This window comes from Lissotriton vulgaris, chromosome 2_1 (genome assembly GCF_964263255.1).
Source record: "Lissotriton vulgaris chromosome 2_1, aLisVul1.2, whole genome shotgun sequence".
Taxonomy (NCBI): domain Eukaryota; kingdom Metazoa; phylum Chordata; class Amphibia; order Caudata; family Salamandridae; genus Lissotriton; species Lissotriton vulgaris.
In genome coordinates, this window is record NC_141687.1 from 1,797,415,714 (window position 1) to 1,797,440,915 (window position 25,202).

The 25,202-nt window shown below is 46.6% G+C and overlaps 1 protein-coding gene across 1 annotated transcript in view; it reads left to right on the top strand.

Annotated features, from left to right (window-relative positions):
• Positions 1–17,583, top strand: part of PTDSS2 (phosphatidylserine synthase 2) — a 313,173-nt gene extending 295,590 nt beyond the window's left edge. The window contains exon 12 of the mRNA XM_086957848.1: positions 16,902–17,583. Coding sequence (XP_086813974.1) covers positions 16,902–17,046 — 145 coding nt within the window. The 3' untranslated portion in view covers positions 17,047–17,583. The remainder of the gene's footprint in view (positions 1–16,901) is intronic.
• The last annotated feature ends 7,619 nt before the right edge of the window (positions 17,584–25,202 follow it).

The window sequence follows — 25,202 nt, forward strand, 5'->3', positions numbered from 1 at the left end:
ATCCCCCCCAGTTCTGGTCCCCACCCTCCCTCGTTCCCGCCCAGCGCTGGCCCCACCCTCCCTCGTTCCCGCCCAGCGCTGGCCCCACCCTCCCTTGTTCCCGCCCAGCGCTGGCCCCACCCTCCCTCGCTCCCACCCAGCGCTGGCCCCACCCTCCCTCGCTCCCACCCAGCGCTGGCCCCACCCTCCCTCGCTCCCACCCAGCGCTGGCTCTCACCGTCCCTCCCTTCCGCCCAGCGCTGGCCCCACCCTCCCTTGCTCCCGCCCAGCACCGGCTCCCACCCTCCCTCCCTTCCGCCCAGCACTGGCGCTCACCCTCCCTCCCTTCTGCTCAGCGCTGGCTATTCCGCTCAGCGCTAACCCCACCCTCCCTCCCTTCCGCTCAGCGCTGGCCCCCACCCTCCCTCCCTTCCGCCCAGCACTGGCTCCCACCCTCCCTCCATTCCGCCCCCAGCGCTTCCCCCCCACCCTCCCTCCCTTCCGCCCAGTGCTTCCCCCCCACCCTCCTTCCCTTCCGCCCAGCGTTTGCTCCCACCCTCCCTTCCTCCCTTCCGCCCAGCACTAGCATCCACCCAGTGCTGGCCCCCTCCCTCCTGCCTGCCAGCACTGGCCCCCTCCCTACTGCCTGCCCATCAGTGGCCCCCTACCTCCCACCCAGCACTAGCCCCCACCCTCCCTCCCTTCCGCCCAGCACTGGCTCCCACCCTCCCTCCATTCCGCCCCCAGCGCTTCCCCCCCACCCTCCCTCCCTTCCGCCCAGCGCTTCCCCCCCACCCTCCTTCCCTTCCGCCCAGCGCTTGCTCCCACCCTCCCTCCCTCCCTTCCGCCCAGCACTAGCATCCACCCAGTGCTGGCCCCCTCCCTCCTGCCTGCCAGCACTGGCCCCCTCCCTACTGCCTGCCCATCAGTGGCCCCCTACCTCCCACCCAGCACTAGCCCCTTCCCTCCCTCCACCCACCCACTAAACCCTCCCACCCACCCTGGCCCCGCCCCTCCCTCCCACCCCATGCTGGCCTCCTCCTCCCACCCCATGCTGGCCCTCTCCTCTCACCCCACGCTGGCCCCCTCCCTCCTACCCACCCCGCTAGCCCCTTTATTCCCACCCACCCACCCTCCCGCCACACGCTGGCCCCCTCCCTCCCACCCGCCCACCCCTCGCTGGCCCCCTCCCGCCCACCCCTCGCTGGCCCCCTCCCTCCCGCCTGCCCACCCCACGCTGGCCCCCTCCCTCCCACCCACCCCACGCTGGCCCCCTCCCACCCACCCACCCCACGCTGGCCCCCTCCCACCCACCCACCCACCCCACGCTGGCCCCCTCCCACCCACCCACCCACCCCACGCTGGCCCCCTCCCACCCACCCACCCACCCCACGCTGGCCCCCTCCCACCCACCCACCCACCCCACGCTGGCCCCCTCCCACCCACCCGCCCACCCCTCGCTGGCCCCCTCCCGCCCACCCCTCGCTGGCCCCCTCCCGCCCACCCCTCGCTGGCCCCCTCCCTCCCGCCTGCCCACCCCACGCTGGCCCCCTGGCCCCCTCCCTCCCACCCACCCCACGCTGGCCCCCTCCCACCCACCCACCCACCCACCCCACGCTGGCCCCCTCCCACCCACCCACCCACCCACCCCACGCTGGCCCCCTCCCACCCACCCACCCACCCCACGCTGGCCCCCTCCCACCCACCCACCCACCCTGGCCCCCTCCCACCCACCCACCCACCCTGGCCCCCTCCCACCCACCCACCCACCCCACGCTGGCCCCCTCCCACCCACCCCACGCTGGCCCCCTCCCTCGCACCCACCCCACGCTGGCCCCCTAAACCCCGGCCCCCTCCCACCCACCCCACCCTGGCCCCCCCCCATGCACCCCGGCCCCTCCCCTCCCCTCCCATCAGCTCCGGCCCCTCTCCTCCCACCCCTCCACCCCACTCTGGCCCTCTCCCTCCCACCCCATACTGGCCCCTTCCCTCCTACCCATCTCACGCTAGCCCCTTCCCTCCTACCCATCCCACGCTAGCCCCTTCCCTCCTACCCATCCCACGCTAGCCCCTTCCCTCCTACCCATCCCACGCTAGCCCCTTTAATCCCACCCACCCCATGCTGGCCCCCCGCACGCTGGCCCCCTCCCTAACCCTGGCCCCTTCCCTACCACCCACCCACCCAGGCCCCATGGCCCCTCCCCTCCCACCCACACCGGCCCCTCCCCTCCCACCCACACCGGCCCCTCCCCTCCATCCACCCCGGCCCCTCCCCACCCATCCACCCAGGCCCCTCCCACCCACCCCACTCTGGCCCTCTCCCTCCCACCCCACTCTGGCCCTCTCCCTCCCACCTCACGCTGGCCCCCTCCCTCCTACCCACCCCACGCTATCCCCTTTAATCCCACCTACCCCATGCTGGCCCCCTCCCACCCACCCCATCCTGACCCCTGCCATCCCATCCAACCCCAACCCGTCCCTCCCTTCCCATACCCATTCACCCCACGCTGGCCCCCTCCCTCCCACCCACCCCACACTGGCCCCCTCCCTCCCACCCCACCCCACACTGGCTCTCTCCCTCCCACCCCACCCCACACTGGCCCCCTCCCTCCCACCCCACCCCATACTGGCCCCCTCCCTCCCACCCCACCCCACCCCACACTGGCCCCCTCCCTCCCTCCCACCCACCCCACGCTGGCCCCCTCCCTCCCTCCCACCCACCCCACGCTGGCCCCCTCCCAACCTCCCACCCACCCCACGCTGGCCCCCTCCCAACCACCCTGTCCTCCTCCGACCACTCACCCCACGCTGGCCCCCTCCCTTCACGCTGGCCCCCTCCCACCCACCCACCCCACGCTGGCCCCCTGACCCACCCACCCCACGCTGGCCCCCTCCCTAAGCTCTGGTCCTCTAAGGCCCCTCCCCTCCCACCTACCCACCCCGGCCCCACAAGGCCCCTCCCCACACAACCACCCACCCCGGCCCCTCCCCTCCCATTCACCCCACTCTAGCCCCTCCCACCCAGCCACCGCACACTGGCCCCCTCCCTCCCACCCCACGCTGGCCCCCTCCCTCCCACCCCACACTTGCCCCCTCCCTCCCACCCCACGCTTGCCCCCTCCCTCCTGGCCCCTCCAGCCCCTCTCATCCACCCCACTCTGGCCCAACACTCTGGCCCATCTCCAACCACCCACCCCACGCTGGCCCCTTCCCTCCCATCCACCCCATGTATGCCCCCTATTACCCTGGCCCCTTCCCTCCCTCCCTCGCACCCACCCCACCCCACGCTGGCCCCCTACACGCTGGCCACCACACACAGGCCTCCCCCCCCCCCCTCCCACCCACCCCACGCTGCCCCCCCCCCCCCCCATCGACCCCAGTAGGGAGGGGGACAGCACGGGAGGGGGGTCTGCCGTCGCTCTGATCTTCTTCCTCCCATCCTCGTGCAGGCCTCCTTCCTCCCTCCCTCACTCTTCCTCCCGCGTTTGTGCTTGCCCCGGCCAGTGTTTGCTCTTTCCCTCACCCACCGCTCTTGCACATGCCCCTGCCGCTTGCATGTCGATCCCTGGGTTTGCGGGGGGAGCGTGGGGCCACATTTATTTTACATGATGTATAGTGCCCCAGGTGGTAGCAGACCCTGAGCGCGGGTGGTTCTGTGAGGTCACACCCTGCATACATATGACAATACCCCAGGGAGGTGGCGGTCCCAGAGGCTTTCATAAATCCTGGAAGGGGTGCCATAAATACCTTCCCTTCTATTTTTATGATATGCCCCCAGTACCTTGCCCACCCAGAGGTTATTTAAAAGCTAGCGTGGGACCTGCAGTTTTTTTTATCGGCGAATATCGTGATTTCATGGGAATTTGTTTTTTTTAATAAATGCTTTATTGGCCTTCCGGGTTTCTGGGGGACCCCAAGGCTTAGGGGTCAGGGTATAGCTTTAGGTCCACCGCACAAAACCTTGATTGCCTTTGGGTAGCATAACAGAATGCAAGGCACTATCTATCGGAATATAAACTGTATGAACGTGGCTGAACCTGTTCGGACTGGCCCATAGTTTACTAACAGTTGATCAGATCTGTGGATATCTTTTGCTTTGTTCAGATCAAATGTTAATACTTGCTTGACATCTAGAGTATGGGTAGTTCTTTCAGCTAGTGAAGAACAGTGCTAAAAGAAAGTAGGCAATGAAATGGTCTGATTAATGTGAAAATTCAAAATAACTTTCAGTAAGCATTTTGGACGAGTCCTCGTAACCACCTTAATACTATGGAAAATGGTGTATGGTTCCTCAGAAGATATTTCCTGAATCTCAGAAACCCTACTTGCTGACGTGATGGCTGTGAGGAAAGCAGTATTTTTTGTTTTCGAAGGTGGCGAATAAATCTATGTGGGGAGTGCCCCTCATGCTGAAAATGCTTTGCATGACGTTATTGTGAAGAACCCACTCGTGGTTTTCTTGAAGCACACTGCTTAGGGAGTCTGCTTGAACATTTTGAGTCCCTTGAAGAGGAGTTTCAGTGATTTCATATGTCTCTGGCTATCAACCAATTCCAAATTGCCTCTGCTTCATGAGACAATGGCCTGGACCTTGTTCCCCCTAGCTTGTTCAAATAGTTGTTGTGTTGTCTGTCTGAACAAGCAGGGATTTTGTCTTGAAGGACAGGAGAAAAGCCTTCAATGCTAGGTAAACCGTTCTTAGCTCAAGGAGATTAATGTGATAAGTTATTTCCCTTGGAGACAATGTTCCCTGGATTTAAAGATGATCATATGCACTCCTCCAGCTAACAGAGAGGCATCTGTCGCTAATCTCTGAGAGGACAGATGCATCCTGATAAAAAGGCATCCCTTGAAGAAGATTGTTTGGGGAACATCGCCATTTCTGGGACTGCTTTGCTTTGGGAGGAAATGTGATCATGTCCTCTTAAGTGCACAGATGATGGAAAGAATAAAGCTGCCAATGGCTCACCTGTGGGCTGTCAACAGGATTCCAACACTGGGGAAGTCTGCTCTTTTTTACCAGACTCTTAAGGTTTACCAGGAGAGCCAGGTAGAGGAGGCGTCATAAAAATCATTGTCCCTCCAAACATGGGTGCTGCGCCCACCATAGAAGATTGTTACAGCAAATAAATGATGGACGAAATGCTGACAATGCAAACATTCTCCCCCAGTCAAAAGAAAGCACGTACATTCTTTGTACTTTATAGAATACGATCGACTGCATTACTGGAGAGATTGACTACATAGGAACCCCTCGGGTCCCACAGCCCTTTTAAGATTTTCAGGTAGGCGAATGGGAAATTGTTGCCTATCTTGACAAACTCCTTTAACCCAATTGCCAATGATTCCATCTCTGATAATCTACCTCTTGTAGGATCCTGATTCATGTGACTGATTCCCCTTCCATCTCTGATTACGCTCCTTTTGACTAGGTAATCAGTCTAATGTGCCCGTTTTCAGTAATTGTTGTCATTCTACACCTATTGCTGTTCACAAATCTGGTCAAGTCCTTGACAATTGCACTATAAGGAACTGCTCGTTTTTTATTATTCCATCTGCGATAATCCATCCCCGAGAGTTCTCGGCCAAAACTCCAAAAAACCTTGATTTCTGTAAGGTTTCATTAAGTTTGATCCTACACGCATTAGCAACAGCAAACCTTAGATGAAATTGGGCACTGTCCACCTAATTAGGATGGGGTCATGATATCACCCCCATATGGTGTCTAACCAATTCTTGGTTGACACGTGTTGTTTTTCAAATGTATTCCTCATATTGACCGTGTTTCCACGGTAACTGTTCCCTACCTATTTTATGATTAACATGGATCAATATGACCATTACTAATATCGATCTATTAACTTTCTATGCAGATTCATTGCTCCCTTTCGCGCCCTTGTCCTGATGAAGACCCTCTGGCAAGGTTCCACTCCATGCCTGCATCAGTTTGGGTTGAAACGTCGACACTCCTTCCTATCTTCAGCCTCTTTCCTGATTTAACATTTGTGATTTTGTTTTTCAGAGGCATGAGTTTGTTTAATCAATTTATGAATTGTGATTTTTAGTTTGTCAATTAATTATTAGTTCTCGTTTATTGAGGTCATAGTGACCATTGTCCTATTACTCATTTAGTCCCTTCACTATCCAACCACTACCCTTCCCTTTCCATCTTATTAGGGGCATCAAATGTGATCAATTATTGATGTATTTTATGAATAATTTTTTAAGGTACACGTTGTGAATAAAAACAATGTTGTTATATTCTCTTTGAATTCATTTAAGTTTTACATTTATGGTTTATTCGTTTTAGTATCTGGGACCACCTTGTTTGTATCACTTATTCACCCAGGTCCCAGCGACTTATTGGGTCAACCCGTGTTTTTACAGCACGTACCCTCCATCAAGGGAAGGTTAGTTGCAAGTGTTCACAGACCTCACCACCGCCATGTGATACTGCAACAAACCGGGAGGGGTGGGGTTGTGGACCCTTTTCAAGAGGCCCTGTGTCTCTGGACATGACTGGAACAGCATGGCAATTCCCTTGTGGTTCAAAACCAGGTGTGCTTCGAACACCTTGGTGGATAAACACAGCCGAAGATGCCTTGCAGCTCACAAATAGGTCTTTTTCAGCAGTGGGGAGGGCTTTAGTTAGATCTGTTTGCTACTGCAGAGAATGCACAATGTCAGCAGTTTTGCGTGCTGGTGGTTCCAAGGCGGCTCTCACGTGGAGAGGCTTTTAATCTCGAGTTGAGGTTAGGCCTCCTTGCACCCCTCCACCCATACCACTCCTGCCTAGATTTCTTAAGACAGTCAGTTTTTGAACATGGCTATCAGTCTTCCGACCGGCAGCCCTTTCGAGAGGATCTTCTATTGCAGCAGGAGAGGGTTCTCCACCCAAACCTATAGCACTTTGCCTTCTTGTGTGCAGATTGAGCATCAACAGTTGACCGCATTCGACCTTCCTCAGTCTGTGATGTTATTCTGGTAGTCAGGTGCCCCTCTAACAAAATTGTATATTCCTGCAGTCGGGGCAAGGTTTGGCATGGTGTGCATTTGATCTGATGAAACAGTGAGCAAAGCTTTGTCATTGAATCTTAGGATTCTCCAGTATTGAATCTTTCAGATTCACATGCTTGTACCTTCCCTGTGTCATGGTGGGAGTCTCCCGGTAAAAAGAATAACCATAGCAGTAGAAGAAAAAACTGCCTGGAAACCATAGAGTAGCATAATATAGGTAACCTCTCCTCCTCATTATGTGGTCCAAACCACAGCCAAACAGCTGCCAGCCCCAAGATACACCATTCCCAGCAGAGCCACCATACCTCAGATTTCCAACCGCCTTCGTGTGAGAAGGAGCCTCCCTGAGCTGAGCTCAATTTATTCTCTGCTGAACTTTTGACTTTTTACAGTTGGAAGTGAGGTACTGATTTTCCATTTTACTTACTTGAAGATGTATGAAGGCTCTAAAAAGAGACTTTTCAGATCTTGCAGATCCTGTGGCAAAGCCAGATTGTTTTCTGAAGATCCACATAAGGAATGCTTGTACTGCTTGTACCCCAAGTATTTTCCCAAGGACTGCAAACATTGTCGTACTTTCTTTGCTAAGACACTTAAGGACAGAGCAGCACGCCTATTACTATGGCTTCAAAAGAAGAAAACTACAGACTCTGAGTCTGATGGAGATGCTAAAGGACATTCCTCTAAAAAACACAAGAGAGTCCTCTGAGGATAGAGGAGATCAAAAGAGACACAAATCAGGAAAAACTAAAGAAGGTAAAACTTTTTCTTCTCTTCCACAAACTCCTCACAAGTCTACCTTAGAAAAGAAAACTCAGTCGTCATTGCCACCGTTGAAAACTAAAGAAATTCCAGTCAGATCTCCGACGAATCACATTGCCACATCAAGACTATTATTTCACATTCTTGGAAATTCATATGTACAAAATATACAAAAAGTGCCCAGCAGGACAGAGAAAAGGGGGGGATGGGTGAGTGAATTTGAAGTGAGGATGTGGTCATGGGAAAAGCATGGAGAAATAAGTGAAATCATCAATCATTTTACAAACAAAATCGGGCTTATAGTCACAAGCCAATACTCTATGAATTTGCATACACGTTAAAGAACACCATGCAAAACTAGTGAAACACAAAGTCTCTGTTGTTTCTAGGGATAGCTGCAAGCAAATAAAATGTCGACGTTTCTAACCCAAAATCACAACGTAGGTTGATTAACACCTTACAATGGGGTCTTCATCAGGACAATGATACTAGCCGAAATTCATTGACTACTGGCTATATAATACGCCAAGTGTTTGGAATATTCACGTCGAACCAAGCACTATGGGCCAGATGTAGGTAGCCCTTTACCGATCGGAATCGGCCGAAAATACCGATTTTCGGCCGTTTCCGATCGGTAAAGGGCTATTGAGATGTAGGGGCACATTTTCGGTAATTTTACCGAATCGGTATCATTACCGAATCGGTAAATTTACCGATTCGGTAATATGTACCGAATCGGTAAAATAATTACCGATTCGGTAATATTTACCGATTCGGTAAAATTACCGAAAATGCAATGTAGGTAGGCAATGTACCTCCTGCACATGGCTTACAGAATCGGTATTTTACAATGGAAAACAAATCCATGGTAAAATACCGATTCCGATGTGCATGCACATGTGTGCATGCACACCTTTGCCATGTGACAGGCAGACCTGCCCTTAGGGCAGGTATGCCTGCCACATGGCACCCACGCCTGTTTAGGGGGTGCCAGGGGGTGTCAAAGTGACACCCCCTGCACCATTGTGAAATTCGGTATTTACCGATTCGGTAAATACCGAATCGGTAAAGCCTATTGATTCCTATGGGCTTTGAAGCCCATAGGAATCAATAGGTTTTACCGATTCGGTATTTACCGAATCGGTAAATACCGAATTTTACCGATTCGGTAAAAGGGAACATCTGGATTCCCTACATACCAACCCCTCACATTTACCGAATCTTAATTACCGAATCGGTAAAATTCGGTAATTTTCGGTAATTAGGATTCGGTAAATGTTACTTACCTACATCTGGCCCTATGAGCGTGTTTTTATTACAAACAGACACCACCTTGTGTATTTACCTATAGTCACCTACTGCATATGTTGAGATCGCACAAATTTTTACTCACATTAAAACTGTATCAACTTTGTTAAGTCATGGCAGGTTGAAGTTAGCCGCACTTTATTGACTATTGGTGTCACGGCCAGTCATATAGTACACTATTAATGCTGAACCATACACAAGGAGCGGGTTATTATAACCAGACATTTTATCTGTTTTTATCTTACTCCGTATATTGAGATGAGATAGATATTAGCCCTTGACAAGCAACAGTTCTAAACACACTTCATGCACTTTCTAACCGAATGATTACGATGCACGGTCTAGAATTAGGACTCTTTTCACTCTTTATCGTATTGGCGATGACGCGCTATAGCAAGCATTTAGCATCTGCTACAGCCAAACGGCATACGATGACTCAGACCACTTGACGGTATTTAAAGAACCCGCTTTCGCCGGATCTTTTCTCTGAAACATTCGGAGACAGCAACATCAGCGAAGAGCGGTAATAAGGATTGGGGCTCCCCCTTGTGGGTTTGCTGCTTGTTTGTAATTTACATAGTATATAAGCGCTTAGAAAGTTTGTTTCTCAATTGACGCGGGTCCTCTTATCTGTTATCCCACCCAGATTTGTGCACCGCCTGATTATTTTGTTGCATTGAGCACCGAAGATCGGTGAGTTTCTCGATAGTTGCGAATAAATTGTAAAATGGTCTTTTCATACTGTTTGGTCATAGATGACAACCTTTGTTCTGTGTTTTTTCACACTTTGTATTGAAAGTTATCGGCACACGATCTAGAGCAGGTAACTTCGATACCACGTGAATTTGTGTATTTGATTAGTTGATTTAATGATTCATCCTCTTGTTTGTTGTTACCCCACCGTTCTTTCAGATACTTAAGACTGAACTCCATTTTTAGCCGCTTAATGGCTTAAAACACGGAAGCGATCATTGTTTATGATTTTTGCTTAGAAGGGACACGCTGCTTGTTCCGTATTATTGAGTAAGTGGTTACTCTGACCTTTTTAAGAAAGTAGATTTGTACACCTAGGATCAACAGACGTGCTCTAATTGTACTCATGTTTTTCTTCAGGGGTCGCTGTCGCACTCTACATCTAGGAGCTACTTGGCCATATATCTACATTGTGTCCTTATTGAAGGATTTCTTGGTAAATACCCACCAACACGTCAGGTTCGTGTTGTGAATTAATACTGCTGGTTCCACAGTACCGATTTTGTTTTTTATACTGCCTACATTAGGTGCCCTCCTTCACACCACTGTACTGATGAAGACCCCATTGTAAGGTGTTAATCAACCTACGTTGTGATTTCGGGGTCGAAACTTCTACATTTCTTTTGCTTGCAGCTAGCCCTAGAAACAACAGAGACTTTATTGTGTTTCCCTAGTGGGGCATAGTGTTCTTTAACCTGTATGCAAATACATGGAGTATTGGCTTGTGACTATAAGCCCGATTTTGTTTGTAAAATGATTGATGATTTCACTTCTTTCTCCATGCTTTTCCCATGACCACCATCCTCACTTCAAATTCACTCAATCATCCCCCCCCTTTTCTCTGTCCTGCTGGGCACCTTTAGTATATTTTGTATATATGAATTTCCAAGAATGCGAAATAATAGTCTTGATGTGGCAATGCGATTAAATAACATACATTCTGATAAAATTGTTGCAGATTATCCTTTAATCACATGTTTCCAATCTACAAAACTTAGTTTGTCCTTAATCACTGGGGTCACTATATATTGTACCATTATTCACTAAGGTCCCAGTACCATTGGGTTTACCCTTTTTTATGTAAAACTACATCTCTGCTCGACAGGGATGTTTGCTTATGCGTTTCCTCTATTTGCTCTAATTCCAAAAATATTAAGCAAGATGAGGTCAGGACCTTGCCATATAATCTTAATCGCCCCAGCGTGGCTGAGACAGTTTTGGTACACAGAACTTCTCCAATTGTCTGTGGAACCCAGGATACAGTTTCCAATGGTCCAGAATCTGATTACCATGAACTAAGGCCAAGTTCTTCACCCACAATTGACCTCGCTAAAATTGTCAGCTTGGAACCTTATGAACATGAATTTCAATCATTAGATATTCCTCCAGAATGTCGGGTTATACTGGCAAGTTCTACAGCAGTGTCTACTAACAAGACATATACAGCGAAATGGAAAAGGTTTTGTAACTGGTGTATTTCAAACAATGTACATCCTTTTAATTCGCCACCGGAGCAAATTCTACCATATCTGCTTCAACTAGCAAGATCTGGACTTTCTCATTCTTCAATAAAAGTTCATTTGGCAGCAATCTCTAGATACCGCAGATCTCTAGACTGTCCATCGCTTTGGTCACAAAGACTAATTAAAGAATTCCTAAAAGGTTTAGTCAGAAAATGTCCTCCAATTAAACATCCTCTGCCTCTTTGGCAGCTCAACACGGTTTTGTCGCAGCTCATGAGAGCTCCTTTTGAACCAATTCACAAAGCTGAGTTGCAATTTATCTCATGGAAAGTAGCCTTACTTTTTGCTCTCACTTCGGCAAGGAGAGTCACCGAGATCCAACCCTTCTCCATTCTGGATCCATTCATGCAGTTCATATCAGACGAGGTAATTCTCAGAACAAATCTGAAGTTTATCCCTAAAATTCCTTCATTGTTTCATCTTAATGAACCTGTGATTCTGCCTACATATTTCAAGAATCCTTCCACCACAGCAGAAAAGTCTCGGCACGCTTTGGACATTGGGAGATGTCTAAAATTTTACATAGAGAAGACAAAATCATTTCGTAAATCGAATCAACTGTTCATAGCTCATTCAGGACCAAAGAGAGGTTTAGCTCTTTCAAGAACCTCCATTTCCAGATGGATTGCATCCGCCATTGTCTTCTGTCATGAAAAAGCAGGTAAACCCCTGTGCTCAAAAGTACGTCCTTATTCTACTCAAAAGATGGCAACTTCAACAGCATTACTAGCAGGCGTCTCGCTTCCAGACATTTGCAAAGTGCCAACTTGGTCAAATGTGCATACATTTGCCATGCATTATTGTTTGGACACAGAGTGGAAAGCAGATTCAGCAGTGGGCCAAGCAGTACTGCGACACCTGTTTCACTAAGGTACTTGTTTCTTTTTTCCTCATTTTACAATTTGTTATTTATGTAATTATATATACAAAGATATTTGCAACTGTGAAAAGCTGTTGCAAAACTTTCTTATGAGTCCTTTCTTTAAAAAAAAAAAAAAAAAGACAATCACAGCAGAGCCCTAAGACAAAGGGGTCTAGCCTAGAAACGCTCTTTGGAAAAAGGACTGCTATCTATTCTGATACAAGCGTGTGAATCTCTGAAAGATTCAATACTGGAGAAAAAAACAGTTCCTTACCTGTACACTATGGTTCTCCAGTATTATCTTTCATAGATTCACATGCGCCCGCCTACCTCCACGTTTCTTTAGGGAGACCGCTTTTATCCCTGGTTTCTTTCTTGGCTCACTCTTGAGCTGTTGGAAATCTGAGGTATGGTGGCTCTGCTGGGGATGGTGTATCTTGGGGCTGGCAGCTGATTGGCTGTGGTATGGACCACATAATGAGGAGGAGAGGTTACCTATAGTATGGTACTCTGTAGTTTCCAGGCAGTTTTTTCTTCTACTGCTATGGTTATTCTTTTTACCGGGAGACTCCCACCAGGACAACGGGAAAGATACAAGCATGTGAATCTATGAAAGATAATACTGAAGAACCATAGTTTACAGGTAAGTAACTAGTTTTGTCTAAAAGGGTGATAATGAACACGCTTCAAAGATAGGTAGTTGGGAACTTTCCCTGTCAGGTTGTTGTGAGCTAGGCATCAGATTTGAAAAATAACTCTTTTCCTGACAATGTAGGGAACGCAGGAGGGGAGTGGATGCCACCCTGAATGGAAGATTGCAAATTAAATGGGCGGTGGTGTTCTGCAGAACTTGTAGTTTTGATAACTACGTCTAATTTGCTGAGACCAATAGGGCATTGCCATAATCCAGATGACTAATAACAAGAGCCTGAACCAAAGTTTTCCTCACTGTTAGTGGGAAGAAAGCTCGGCTCAGCAGGCAGATTGTTTGAAAGCAGTAACATATGATGGACAAAACCTGCTCTTTCATGCTAATTGGTTGGTCAAGATGGACTCCCAAGTTCTTGACTACCTGTTTCAATGTTGAAGCTGTACCAAGTTCAGAAGGCCACCAATCAGAGGCCCAAATTGTTGGGCCTCGCCAAACCGTATAATCTCTGTTTTTCCTGCATCCAGCTGGAGACAGTTCTCTGTCATCCAGGCAGCAATAGCTTTCATCCAAGCTGAGAAGCATTCTTTTGCTTTGACTAGATCTTTGTCAGAAGAGATGATTAGCTGCATATCATGAGAATAAGATATTATTTCGAAATCAAAAGCTTTAACAGTCTTGTCAGGGGTGTGACATATATGTTAAAAAGCCTGGGGCAGAGACAAAAGCCTTGGGGCACCCCCTTGTCCAACATCTTGGTACGAGACTTACATGAACCCAGAGTGATGGGTTGAGTTCTGTTGAAAAGGAAATCACCAAGCCGTGGATTCCAATCTCCTGCAGTCTGCGGAGTAGCCTAGGAGCAGACACAGTATCAAACTCTGCAGACAAGTCCAGCAGCAGTACCATTGAGAGAGCATCTAATGTGGTCATTGACTGCTACCAGGCTGTCTCTGTATTGTGTGATGGTCTAAAGCCAGATTTGGACAGGTCCAGAATCTTATTGAACTCTAGGTACTACATGAGTTGTTTCTTTATTAGTCCTTCCAGCAGCCTGCCCGATAAAGGAAGCAATAAGACAAGAGTTGGTGAGGTTAGTCAGTGCCACAATGGCCTTTTTTGAATCTGCATGTTCTGAGACACCTTCCAGGTTGATGGAATTTTACTGATGTGGACGTATAGATTGAATAAATAAGAGATAGCAGGGGGGCGAGCTAATTGGAAAGAGCTTAAGAGATCCTAGGAGAACAGATATTTAAAGGAAAGCCTGATTTGGCTAATGCAAGCGCTTTCTGAATTGTCTTCCTAAACTGGGGGTGGGATAAAATGTATCTATTCACATGCTTGTTCAGATGGCCTAGGGAAATTCTGATAGATCACTTTGATTTTGTCTTCAAAGTGATTGGCCAGAGAATCACAAAGTGCTTGTGACACATGTATTGCTTGAGGGCAAGCTCCAGGGTTTAAAAAGCATTTAGCACTTTAAATAGCTCGTTATTCTTTGCCCTACCTAGCTCTGGGCACCTTAAATAGTTTTTTTTTGCTTTACTTTGCTTTACTTTATTCGGCATTTTACAAGAATACCATAAAAGTACAATTTAAAATGACAATAATATACAATTTAAAAGAAAATACAGAAACTATTCCAGTTGCAGTTCATTGAGCCCTCATCAACCCCCCACATATTGCACGTGATTTAAGGGGGGGCTTCCTTCAACAGGTCCCTCTTGTCTCTCTCAGTTTTACTGCTAACCTCAAGGAATTCGTGATACAGAGCAGGGTCAAGGGATCTTTAGCCATTTGTAAATATAATAAGGCCACCTTAGCGTGCTTAAATTTAGCCTTTTTCAGCAGACTTACTAAAAAGCGGCGCCTGGGCAATGAATAAAAAGGGCATAATAATACAAAATTAAGGGTATCCTGCGGAGACCGATGGTCGCAGCCGCACGGACCCTTGAGCTCAAATAAAATGGTAAAACCGGCCATTTCGGCCAATAAATGATGTAAAAGGTTGAGCCTAAAACGTGTGCTTAAAAACCTATCATGAGCGTTATATATGAGTGCAAGATAAGGTTACATTCCTTACAGGTCCTCAGCAAACCATGAGCTCTGACTGTATGTTTACCCCATTCCCTCTCTTCTCTACATGAGACTTTATGATTAAAAAACATCTCCTTCACTTTATCTTGGTCCCGACCTATAATTTCGGTCGGCTTTAGGAAGAGGTCCTTGCAGCCAATGCTTTCAAAAGTGACCTTTATATACTTCAGCCATGGGATATTCATTCCCCTGTCCCTACCAAGGCAGTCCATAATTATATGCCTAGTCAGCTTGGCCTCTGGATTAACCCAAATCTTTAGCCATGCTAGCAAGGGCCTGACCTGCACTTTGTCCCCTATAAATGCTACACCCAGTTCTTCGTGAGCAATGTAGGAGGGAACACTCTGTAGAAATTTGAGCAGCTTTCTCAAATATTTAAAAAAATAGTTATTTTTCTGCTATCTCAGCATTTCTGCGGTTGTCTAACCAGCCAAATCTCTCTTCAAATCTATTATTGCATATAGGTTCTTGAAGGATTTGCAACATACATTTCCTCTTTCTTCCTTTATCATGCCTCAGTGGAACCTTAATCGCGTCATGGCGTTTCGAATTTGTGTACCCGATGAGCCCTTGCACAACGGTCCTCTCAGGATCCTTAACAGCAAGACTGCCTTCCTGGTTGCTATAATATCTGCCCAGAGAGTCAGTGAGCTTTAGGTCTTCTCATGCTAACCTTCATAGTGAACATCTACCCAGACAAGCTGGTTCTTTTAGCTAGAGCATCTTTTTTGGTGAAAGTTGTCCCTCTCTTTCATGCAGGCCAGTCCATCACTCTGTCTACTTTTTATGCTCTGCCACATCCCTCTAAGATCGAGGAGTGACTTCACTCGGGACCCAAAAAGAGCATTTTCATTCTAACTTGACCGCACAAAAGCATTCTGGTTGGACGAGCAACTCTTCATGTGGGTATGTCGGAGAGTAGAATGGAAAATCTGCGCAGAAACGCACCGTCTCCTGTTGGATCGTTTGCTGCATTAAAATCTGCTCTGCATTGGCCAAAAAGCAGCTCCCTGAGGGTTTGCGTGCTCATTCTACCAGGTCCAAGATTGTGACCGTTGTGTTAGCACACGGAGTCCCGTTTCTAGACATCTACCAGGCAGCATAGTCTATTTACTTGCACATGTTCACAAAACACTACTGCCTGCACAGTCCGGTCCCTCTGGATGGGCACTTTGGCCGTTCGGTCCTCCACTACTTTTTGGTAGGAAATTGATTTGCAGAACCACCTCCCTGGAAGTATTGCATGAGTATCTATTCTAAGGTAAGTAATCTGCTGCTAGAAGTCTCTATCAGATGGACAAGATACGTACCTTCTGCAACACCTTATCTGGTAGGGACTCTACCTAGCCTCAAATTCCTAACTGATGCACCTATCTTTCCCGCTTTGTAGTCGGGTTGCTAGGGATAGATCTTTCCCCCGTTTAAGGCCCTAGTTTTCCACACCAGTGGTCAGTGTTCTTCGTGACTCTGTGCTAGTGGAGTGGAAAGTCACAAAAATTAACTGACGTCCGTGCTTTTCATTGGTTCCTATATATGCAACGCGTAAGTCACTTCCACTGCGGATGACAATGCCACGCAGAGCCGAACGACGCTACCTACCGGCACGCAGGGCTAATGCTCACAACATTTTCCAGATTCAATCTGACGCCTGGGGATAATTCTAATGTAAGGAATCTGTGGTTTGATAGTCTCCATCAGATAAAGCATTATAGAAGGTAAGTAACATGTCCTTAATGGCATATTTGATAGACATGTAACCACTGCATGCGAGTACAAAGTATTAAATCTGGTCCTCATACCTTATGCATGTCATAACATAGCTGTTTAGTGTTACCTTGCAAAAGCCGACATCAAGTTGGTGAAAGATGTTTGTGTTTATTAACTTTCCAACAAACACTTTAAAATTTACAGAAATAATTAACATTTTTTTTTATTTTTTTTATTCTAGAGATATCACATTGCGATATAAAGAAATCAGAAGACAGAAGCAAGAAAGCACACATATTAAAGGGACGCAGTTGTGTAATGGAGATGCAGATTGTGACATTTTTGATAGTGAAAGTATAAACAGTCTGAAAAAAAAGATTCTCTGAAAAATAAACAACGGACTAAATGCCACCAGATCCAAATATATTGTCAGAGGTCAATTGGCTGCAGAGCCAAATACATGGTCATCTGCTCCTGCTCAGACTTTTGGGACTAATTCAGTTTGACTCGCTTCTCTGCTTTCACTTTATCTCTTGAACCTACACTGGAATGGGGCTAATAACAGAGGAAAGGCACTACAAATGACAGGCAGAAGCAAGATGAACATTACTCAGTATTTTCTAAACAAGTAATACGTTTCCCTCTGCAATTTAGAACTTATTTTACTTGAACTTGAAATAGAATATTCTATGAATTGTTTCATTTGTATATTTTGATTGTATATCTTCCTGTTGTAGTTTTGATAAGGGCTTGATGTATCATAGATCAAGATTGCACCTTTTATGTACTTTACTGAACAAAGAAAGATAATAATGCACTACACTACTTTTATGTGCTACCATCCGTACTAATTCCTATATGTGAAACTCCCCCCTAGTACGAAGCACAGACCTCAGGATATTAAAATGTTTTTAAAGTAAAAACCATTGTTAAATTGGTTGTTTCTCTAACCCAGCTCATTCTGTCTTCATTAGCAGTTTTGAATGCCATGCCATGCTCTGTTCTGTTTATTGAATTGACTTGCGTTACCACTCCTATCCTACTCCCAATTCTATGTTGATCGCAATGGGTACATAACATTTTCTACAGGACTTTGTTTATAGTTTCCAATAGTCCCAGCATTTCGTCTATGCTCGACTAGAGCTAAAAGATATAATATATACCCAATCCAAGAGTGAACATAGTGCATGAGAGTGGACCAATAAAGAGTATATCAGGTTTGCCAGAGAGACTACAGAGTACATTTGGTATCGCTCTCTTTGTTCTGAGAAGTCAAAGTATTTTGTAAGTATTACTTAACATTAAAGTGGTCCATAAAAGATGTAACACTATTCTAGTTAACTGGTAAAAAGAATGCACAGGCAGGAATTAAAAATATATTTTTTTATTGTAAGTTGTAGCTTGGGGGGGGAAGTTGTGCAATATAAGTTACTGAAACTTTGTTAAAGTGTTATTTTTTACAATTACAGTAGCCTAATGGAAATAATAGGCAGTGGCCTGCCAAACAATTTACTGTGTTTGACAAGAGAAAGGCACATGGTTAAAGGCTTCATAAGTAATGTGTAGATAACAGATGGATCATAGACGGCGCTTGCAGTGAGGTTGGCATAGGAAGAGATGCGTTGGCTCTAGGTGATGGAGTGATATTCCTTCACTAGGATGTGTCATATTAGGGAAACCAGTTGATCAATGGTGTGAGTATGTCAGTCCAGAGACCATTTGAATCAAGTTGACAGCAAATGTTTAAGGATTCCCAGATGCAAAGGTTGTGTGTTTTGATGATGTTGGTGGTAGTGTTACGGAGGCATTTGCAAATGCTCTGAGATTTGAAGGAGGGCTTTAATTCATGATCAATGAAAATGTGATAGTCTGGGTAAATTAGCAACTGGCAAAAAATTATTCTTATTCGAGATTTGCAAGCATTTTGGTCCTAAAGGAGTGCTGAAAAACAACTGCTAGTGCCTGTCCGGTCTTCTTGGGGGTGAGGATTCACTGTGTGGGTGTAAAATCCTTGTAAAGTATGGATAATGGATAGTCTTCGAGCCAGATTTTAGTAATTAAGGCTGGTCAACGCCAGTTCAGGTGATTTGTTATTCATAGGTTATGGGTTTATAGAAGACCATATTTGTCAAAAGAAGTGGACAAGGCTGTTCCTGGTGAAGGTTAGTGTATGTGTGCTGGTTGCCAGGAGGTGGGGAAGTGGTTAAGGTATATAATCCTACCACTGGGGATCCATTATGTTGGATATAGTTGCCTCACACACCTTTGCAGGTGTCATGCTTCATCATTGGCGTTACTTCTCGTCGTATAGGCGGAGCAATCCCCGACGGGCACACCTCAAAGAGGGGCTCTTAAGCGAAGATCTTTTTATCCAACTGCCTATGGGTGAGATGCAGGTGTGGGGCCAGGAGGTTGTAGACGAAGAGGTGAATTAAAATGAAGAAAAGGGTACCAGAATCAACTTTATTCGGGTGGTCCCTTGCTTCAATTAAAAATGAAAAAAAGTCTGGGCTTACTGGAAAATAATGTTTCCTGGCTCTAGACTATACTAAGAAGTGTTAAAATTGGTCGACATGTTTCTCGCTTTGGTACATTGACTCGCGATTCTTCAGGACCTAAGTGGGGAAGTCTACAAACATACAAGTCTATGTCGGTATCATATGCTTGTTACCAGTTGTGGATATGTAGTACCTCTGTTGCACTGTTCCTTGCCTAGAATGGGGAACAAGAGAGGCTGGTTAAAGGGCATATGTAGCTAAATGCCCACAATCCTAGTGACTAAAAGCACACAAGGTGACATGCTAAACACGTGAGTTGCACTAGCATGTGTGAAGTAACAGGTGGGTGCTCACCACAGTGAGTAAAGAGGATAACATGCTCTTGTGGAATCGCACATTTTAAAAAACACAGCAGACGGTCACAATATGAGTTTGTATCAATCAAAGGGCATAAACACACTGCATCAGTATCTCGGTGTTACCCAATCAACGACCTCAAAGACCTAGAAGACCGCTCTGCTTGGGGTTCAGTAAGGGGGGAACTGAGGATGTGGTAAGTTGGTCAGTAGGCCAGGAGGCAAAATGGAAAGTAGAGGCCCTCCTTCTGATTCATTGGTAGGAATGGTTATATGCGTTCACTGGAGAATGACAATAGCTGTGGCGGTGCATTCATTGGGGGCGTTGGCCCACTAATGCCATGCCACAGCCCCAAATTCTTCGTTCTACTTCTCCTACGCTAATTCCACTCAGGAATCCAGTCCTGACTGGAATTAGCTTCTCTGCGTCAGAGAAGTAGAACGAGGGATGCTGGGGTGGGGGCCGGGCTGCGGCAGCACTCAGGCAAGGCGTTGAGTGTCAGGCCAGTAGCGCAGTTGCTGTCCCAGCAATAGTGCGCATGTTTATTTTTGGGCTGATCATTTTTATGTAGTGGCGGTGCGCCATTAGGGGCGTTGGGGCATTGCCCCACTAATGCCATGCTAAAACACGAAATTCTTCGTTCTACTTCTCCGGCACTAATTCCACTCAGGACTCCAGACCTGATTGGAATTAGCGTCTCTGCATCGGAGAAGTAGAACGAGGGATGCTGGGGTGGGGGCGGGGCTGCGGCAGCACTCGGGCAAGGCGTTGAGTGTCAGGCGAGCAGCGCAGTTGCAGTCCCAGCAATAGTGCGCATGTTCAGGGATGTTGTGTCTGTTCCTATTTGCTCCTGGGTCCCAAATCAGTGCCCCTATTGCTTATGTTGTTGGTCTTGAAGAACCGGGTTTTCAAGTACCCAGCTGCGTCAGGGACACGCCCGAAGTCCTCTAGGTTCCCTTGCTTTGGTATACAGAGACACGGAATACTTCTAGGTGGCGTCAGAGATCAAATTTATTAGCTGCAGCTAGTAGCAGAAATCCCAGCAATACAACACGGTGTACAACTCAAGAAACTGCTCAATTTTACTAAGGCGAGATATCCCTATTTATACACAAAAAGGTACATTTAAAATGCACGCCCCTGCACCAAAATTCAACCAATAGAAAATACATGACATCACACAGCATCATACAGTAAAGCTCATTTTACAGTGTCCCAACCCACAAGTTAATATTTAGGCATATCTAAATAATAATCTGGAAGGCCCGAACAAACCCTTAATTGGAAGCGTAACCCATGAAATGAAGAAATAGTCAAGAAAAGTAGTTTCAGATAATGTGCAGGATAACAGATACGTAAAGAAACTTAAAAGTTAACAAATGTCTTGAATGATGATTGGGAAAGTAAATAACGATCTTGCAGGGAAATTGGCTTGGCAGGGTCAATTCCAGGTTAAAGGCCAGCTTCTGAAATTAACTCCAGTGCACGAAGAAATCCTTGGTTAATGTGTGTGTGTGTGTATATATATATATATATATATATATATATCATCAAAAGGTACTCGGAGTATGAGGCCGCACTTCGTCCCCCGGCCCTACGCGTTTCGAAGCAATCCCGCTTCTCATCCTGGAGCACACTGGAGGGCTACAAACATATCCTGAACTGGCATACAGGAAACGAACCCATCGGAGGGTATGAAATGCGACAAAGGACTACATTTCCCAGCAGACAATGTTTTAAAATTGAGGCACAGCTGGGGCCAATAAAAATCACGAGGGAAATGTAGCCGCAATGATTTGGTTTCCTGTTATGCGGCCTCTGATGAGAAGCGGGATTGCTTCGAAACGCGTAAGGCCAAAGGACGAAGTACGGGACTTGTGAGCTGCATGTTTCTTAAATAAAGGTTTTGGAAACCAACCTGCGAGTGGTGTGCGGCCTCATACTCCGAGTACCTTTTGATGATGTTTATCACGGCGGCTCCCGCCGTGGAGGGATCGCAATGCCGAGATTGAACAGAGGACCGTGGGAGAGGTAGCGTCCCTCTTCTACATTGGCACGGCAGGCAGAAGAATTGAACATGCAGTCTACAATCCTGGAGCACACTGGAGGGCTACAAACATATCCTGAACTGGCATACAGGAAACGAACCCATCGGAGGGTATGAAATGCGACAAAGGACTACATTTCCCAGCAGACAATGTTTTAAAATTGAGGCACAGCTGGGGCCAATAAAAATCACGAGGGAAATGTAGCCGCAATGATTTGGTTTCCTGTTATGCGGCCTCTGATGAGAAGCGGGATTGCTTCGAAACGCGTAAGGCCAAAGGACGAAGTACGGGACTTGTGAGCTGCATGTTTCTTAAATAAAGGTTTTGGAAACCAACCTGCGAGTGGTGTGCGGCCTCATACTCCGAGTACCTTTTGATGATATATATATATATATATATATATATATATATATATATATATATATATGATTCACAATAGGTCAGACTGCTTTGCTCACAGACTAACCTCTGAGGCCTACATAAAAAGTAACACCAGATGACCGTCACGACACATGGCAAAAACCCATGTTTCAGAGAAGAAAGTTTTAAGGAAAAAAAACATTTAGATATTGTTTAGGATAAAATATGCGCAAGGAAACTAAAGGTTAACAAGGTCCTGAACAGTGATTAAAAAACTCAGACAACGATCAGCTAGCGAAACTGGTTTTGCAAAAGGTCCGTTTCAGGTGAAAAGGGTTACTCTCTCTACAGTTCATTCAGAGTCTGAGAAACCCAAATTAATATATGCACAAACTCAGAAGGCAAAGCCACTTGTTCGTTGGGCCTACTTCACTGGCCTACATGAGGGCAAGACTAAAATGCAGTCAGGTTTGAGAATTACAGAACCACAGTCTGCACCTATGGCGCCAGCATGTCTGTGCACGGATACTAGTTAAAAGAGTTTTCATAAGCATCAACATGCCTGTCCGTATTTTTGCTTTTTGTCCAACTATTTTTCCTTGAGTCCCTAGCTGCACCAATCTCCATTGAGTTGTGGGATTTAACGGAAAGCAAACATGAGAGTACATAGAGAAAAAACATTCTGTGTGTGTGTCATGACGTGAATATTTGAGCTGTGTGTGCTGAGGGCTACTGTGTGAGAGTTGGAAAAGTAATTAAAATGCTAGAGTGCCAATCCAAGGAATAGGGAAAATATGTATGGTTTGCTAGATTGACAGTGGTAATTGTACCAAAAAAAGTGCAAAACTATGTGCTGTTAAAGTGCTGAAGTGTAAAACATGACTACTGGTTTAAGCAAATTTTGCCTTAGTATGTGGAAGGAGAAAACCGACAAGATCAATGCTGTATCAATATTTGACGTGATGACGTTTAAAGAGTTTCCGTGGCTTTAAATACAATTCATCAATCCATCTGTCTATTGTTTAGTACCCATTGTGAAGAATTCTAGTACTGCTAATGCTTTCAGGCGGTGGAATGGCAGTGATGCGAGTTTTGTCTGGTGCCCAAATCAAGCTTTCACGTTCTAAGTATCTCAAGCTGACTTGTGTTCAGGTGTTAATTCTGTTTTTCATCCTGCATTGCTACACCCTTTGAGGTCATGGCTAAGTGGCCTCATTTCAATCCTTAACCCCTTCCCTGCTCATGACGAGCTCAGCTCGTCATGCAGTACACTGGTCGTGTGCTTATGACGAGCTGAGCTCGTCATGAATATATGGCAGCATGGATTTTCCAGCACAGGAGAAAAATCTCCCTAGCAGCCAAGGTGTTAAGCATCGTGGCTTGTTGTAGTAGAACATGGATCTGGCATAGTATAACGTAGTGGCCTAGCAGTGCTGCATTCATGGTGATGGACTGTGGATCGGAAGTATGAGCTGCTCCATTCAACCTGTGAGTACTTCAGCTGTGAATGTCAGTCTGGCCCAGTGTACGTGTGTAGGTGTGTGTGTGCATTCTTTCAGAATTAAACAGTATGTGAAATGGGTTTTTAGACATTGTTGTGTTGTTCTGATATGGTTTGGAGGTGTTTGGCATCTTTTCCCCAAATCCCAAAAATTTTGGGAACACTGGTTTTCAATGTTGACTCATAGCATGTGCGGACTTGTTACCGGAGGGGATTGGCCAGGCATACAGCGAGACATGACTTGCAGATTAATATAAGAAAGGAGACGGCAGCTGGGGGTGGGGCGGGATCGAACCTGGCAGCTGCAGGGGCTGAAAGTTCAGGCATGAAAAACAGGTGAGGAGTTGAGGATGGTATCTATGATGTTTATTAACCTTCTTGATTTCTCAAATTTGCTTGAAAATGCACCATATTCCCACTCTTCTTTCAAATTTTTCTCTGACCCCCCTTAGGTTGTTTGGGATCGCTCGCTCGCTCTGCTCGCTCGCTACGGTGCACTCAAACACACATTTTACGCCTCACTACTTTCAAATGTCACCAGCCGCCACTGGACAATAGGCTGTGCACAATGTAACATGATTAGAGAGTGGAGCCAGCAGTGAAGGGTTCAATAAACTAAAGAAAAGAAAGGCCCTTTAGTAGTTCAGGTGCTTAAGATCAGGACAGACCAGACCAAAGGAATCACACAGAGTAGCCCCTGGAGGTTCATAACGAGGGTCCGCAAACAGAAACAAATCAAGAAATTACAACAAAAAAACAAGAAAGGATGTAGAGAGGAACAGAAGAAGAGTGCACGGGGAAAAAGAAATGTGGAAAAAATGCACTATTATGAATTATATAAAATCTCACACTAGCTTTCCCGTTTCACGTTTGGCAATGCTGCATTGAATCTGGAGCTCAGAAGTAGTCTTCAGCAGTGCCCTTCAATAGAGCTGAAACAACTTTGAGTGGGGGTGATGGCCTTTGGTGTGGGCTCACTCCTATCAGAGTTGTTTAGAAACGGTCATTGTTCTAAGTATGGCTGAGCATCATTTTGACTGTATTAAAAAATATTTTAATAGGAGAGAGAAATTGGGGGGGGAGAAGGAAACAGAAGGTGGGAGGAAGAATTTGCTCTGATAATACGCTTGAGGTTCTCAGTCCAATGAGCAGCCATGATTCACCCATGACAAGAACATGGTCAAATTCCGTATGGTATGGTATGGTGGGTGGGAAAGAAAAACGCACAACTTGGGTAGACAAGTGTGCAATAAGTCTTGTCTCTAAATATTAGAAGCATGCAGAAAGGTGAGGTGTCAATGAACGAACGATTGTGGAGTAAAGAACTGTGATTACCACTGTAATCTTTCAAACATATCAAGCGGTGTTGCATACCACCAAGGTTATCATACTGTGCGTGCAATCTAAAGCTAGCCACTTTACTAAATGCAAGATGCACAGTGCAATACTGTCACATAAATGGAAGGCCGGGTACCAAGTTTGGAAGAGAAAACCACTTCAAATGAGGGCTTTTCAAAGGGGTTGTAGGACTAGAAGTATCTGATCGCCCAAAGCCCAGGGGATCAGCCTTCTCATTCGAAGGGCTTCAAAATCAGATTACTGAAAAGTTAATCAATTAGCCAGTACGTGTGTAATCAAGATATTATTGGAAGCTTCTAGGCAAAATGGAAAATTAGGCCCAGCACAGACAATGCAGGTGGCTGCCAGAGCCCAAAGACCAACCTTAAGGATACCCGATGGCTACATATGGCAACCAGTCATGGTCAATGAATGAACAA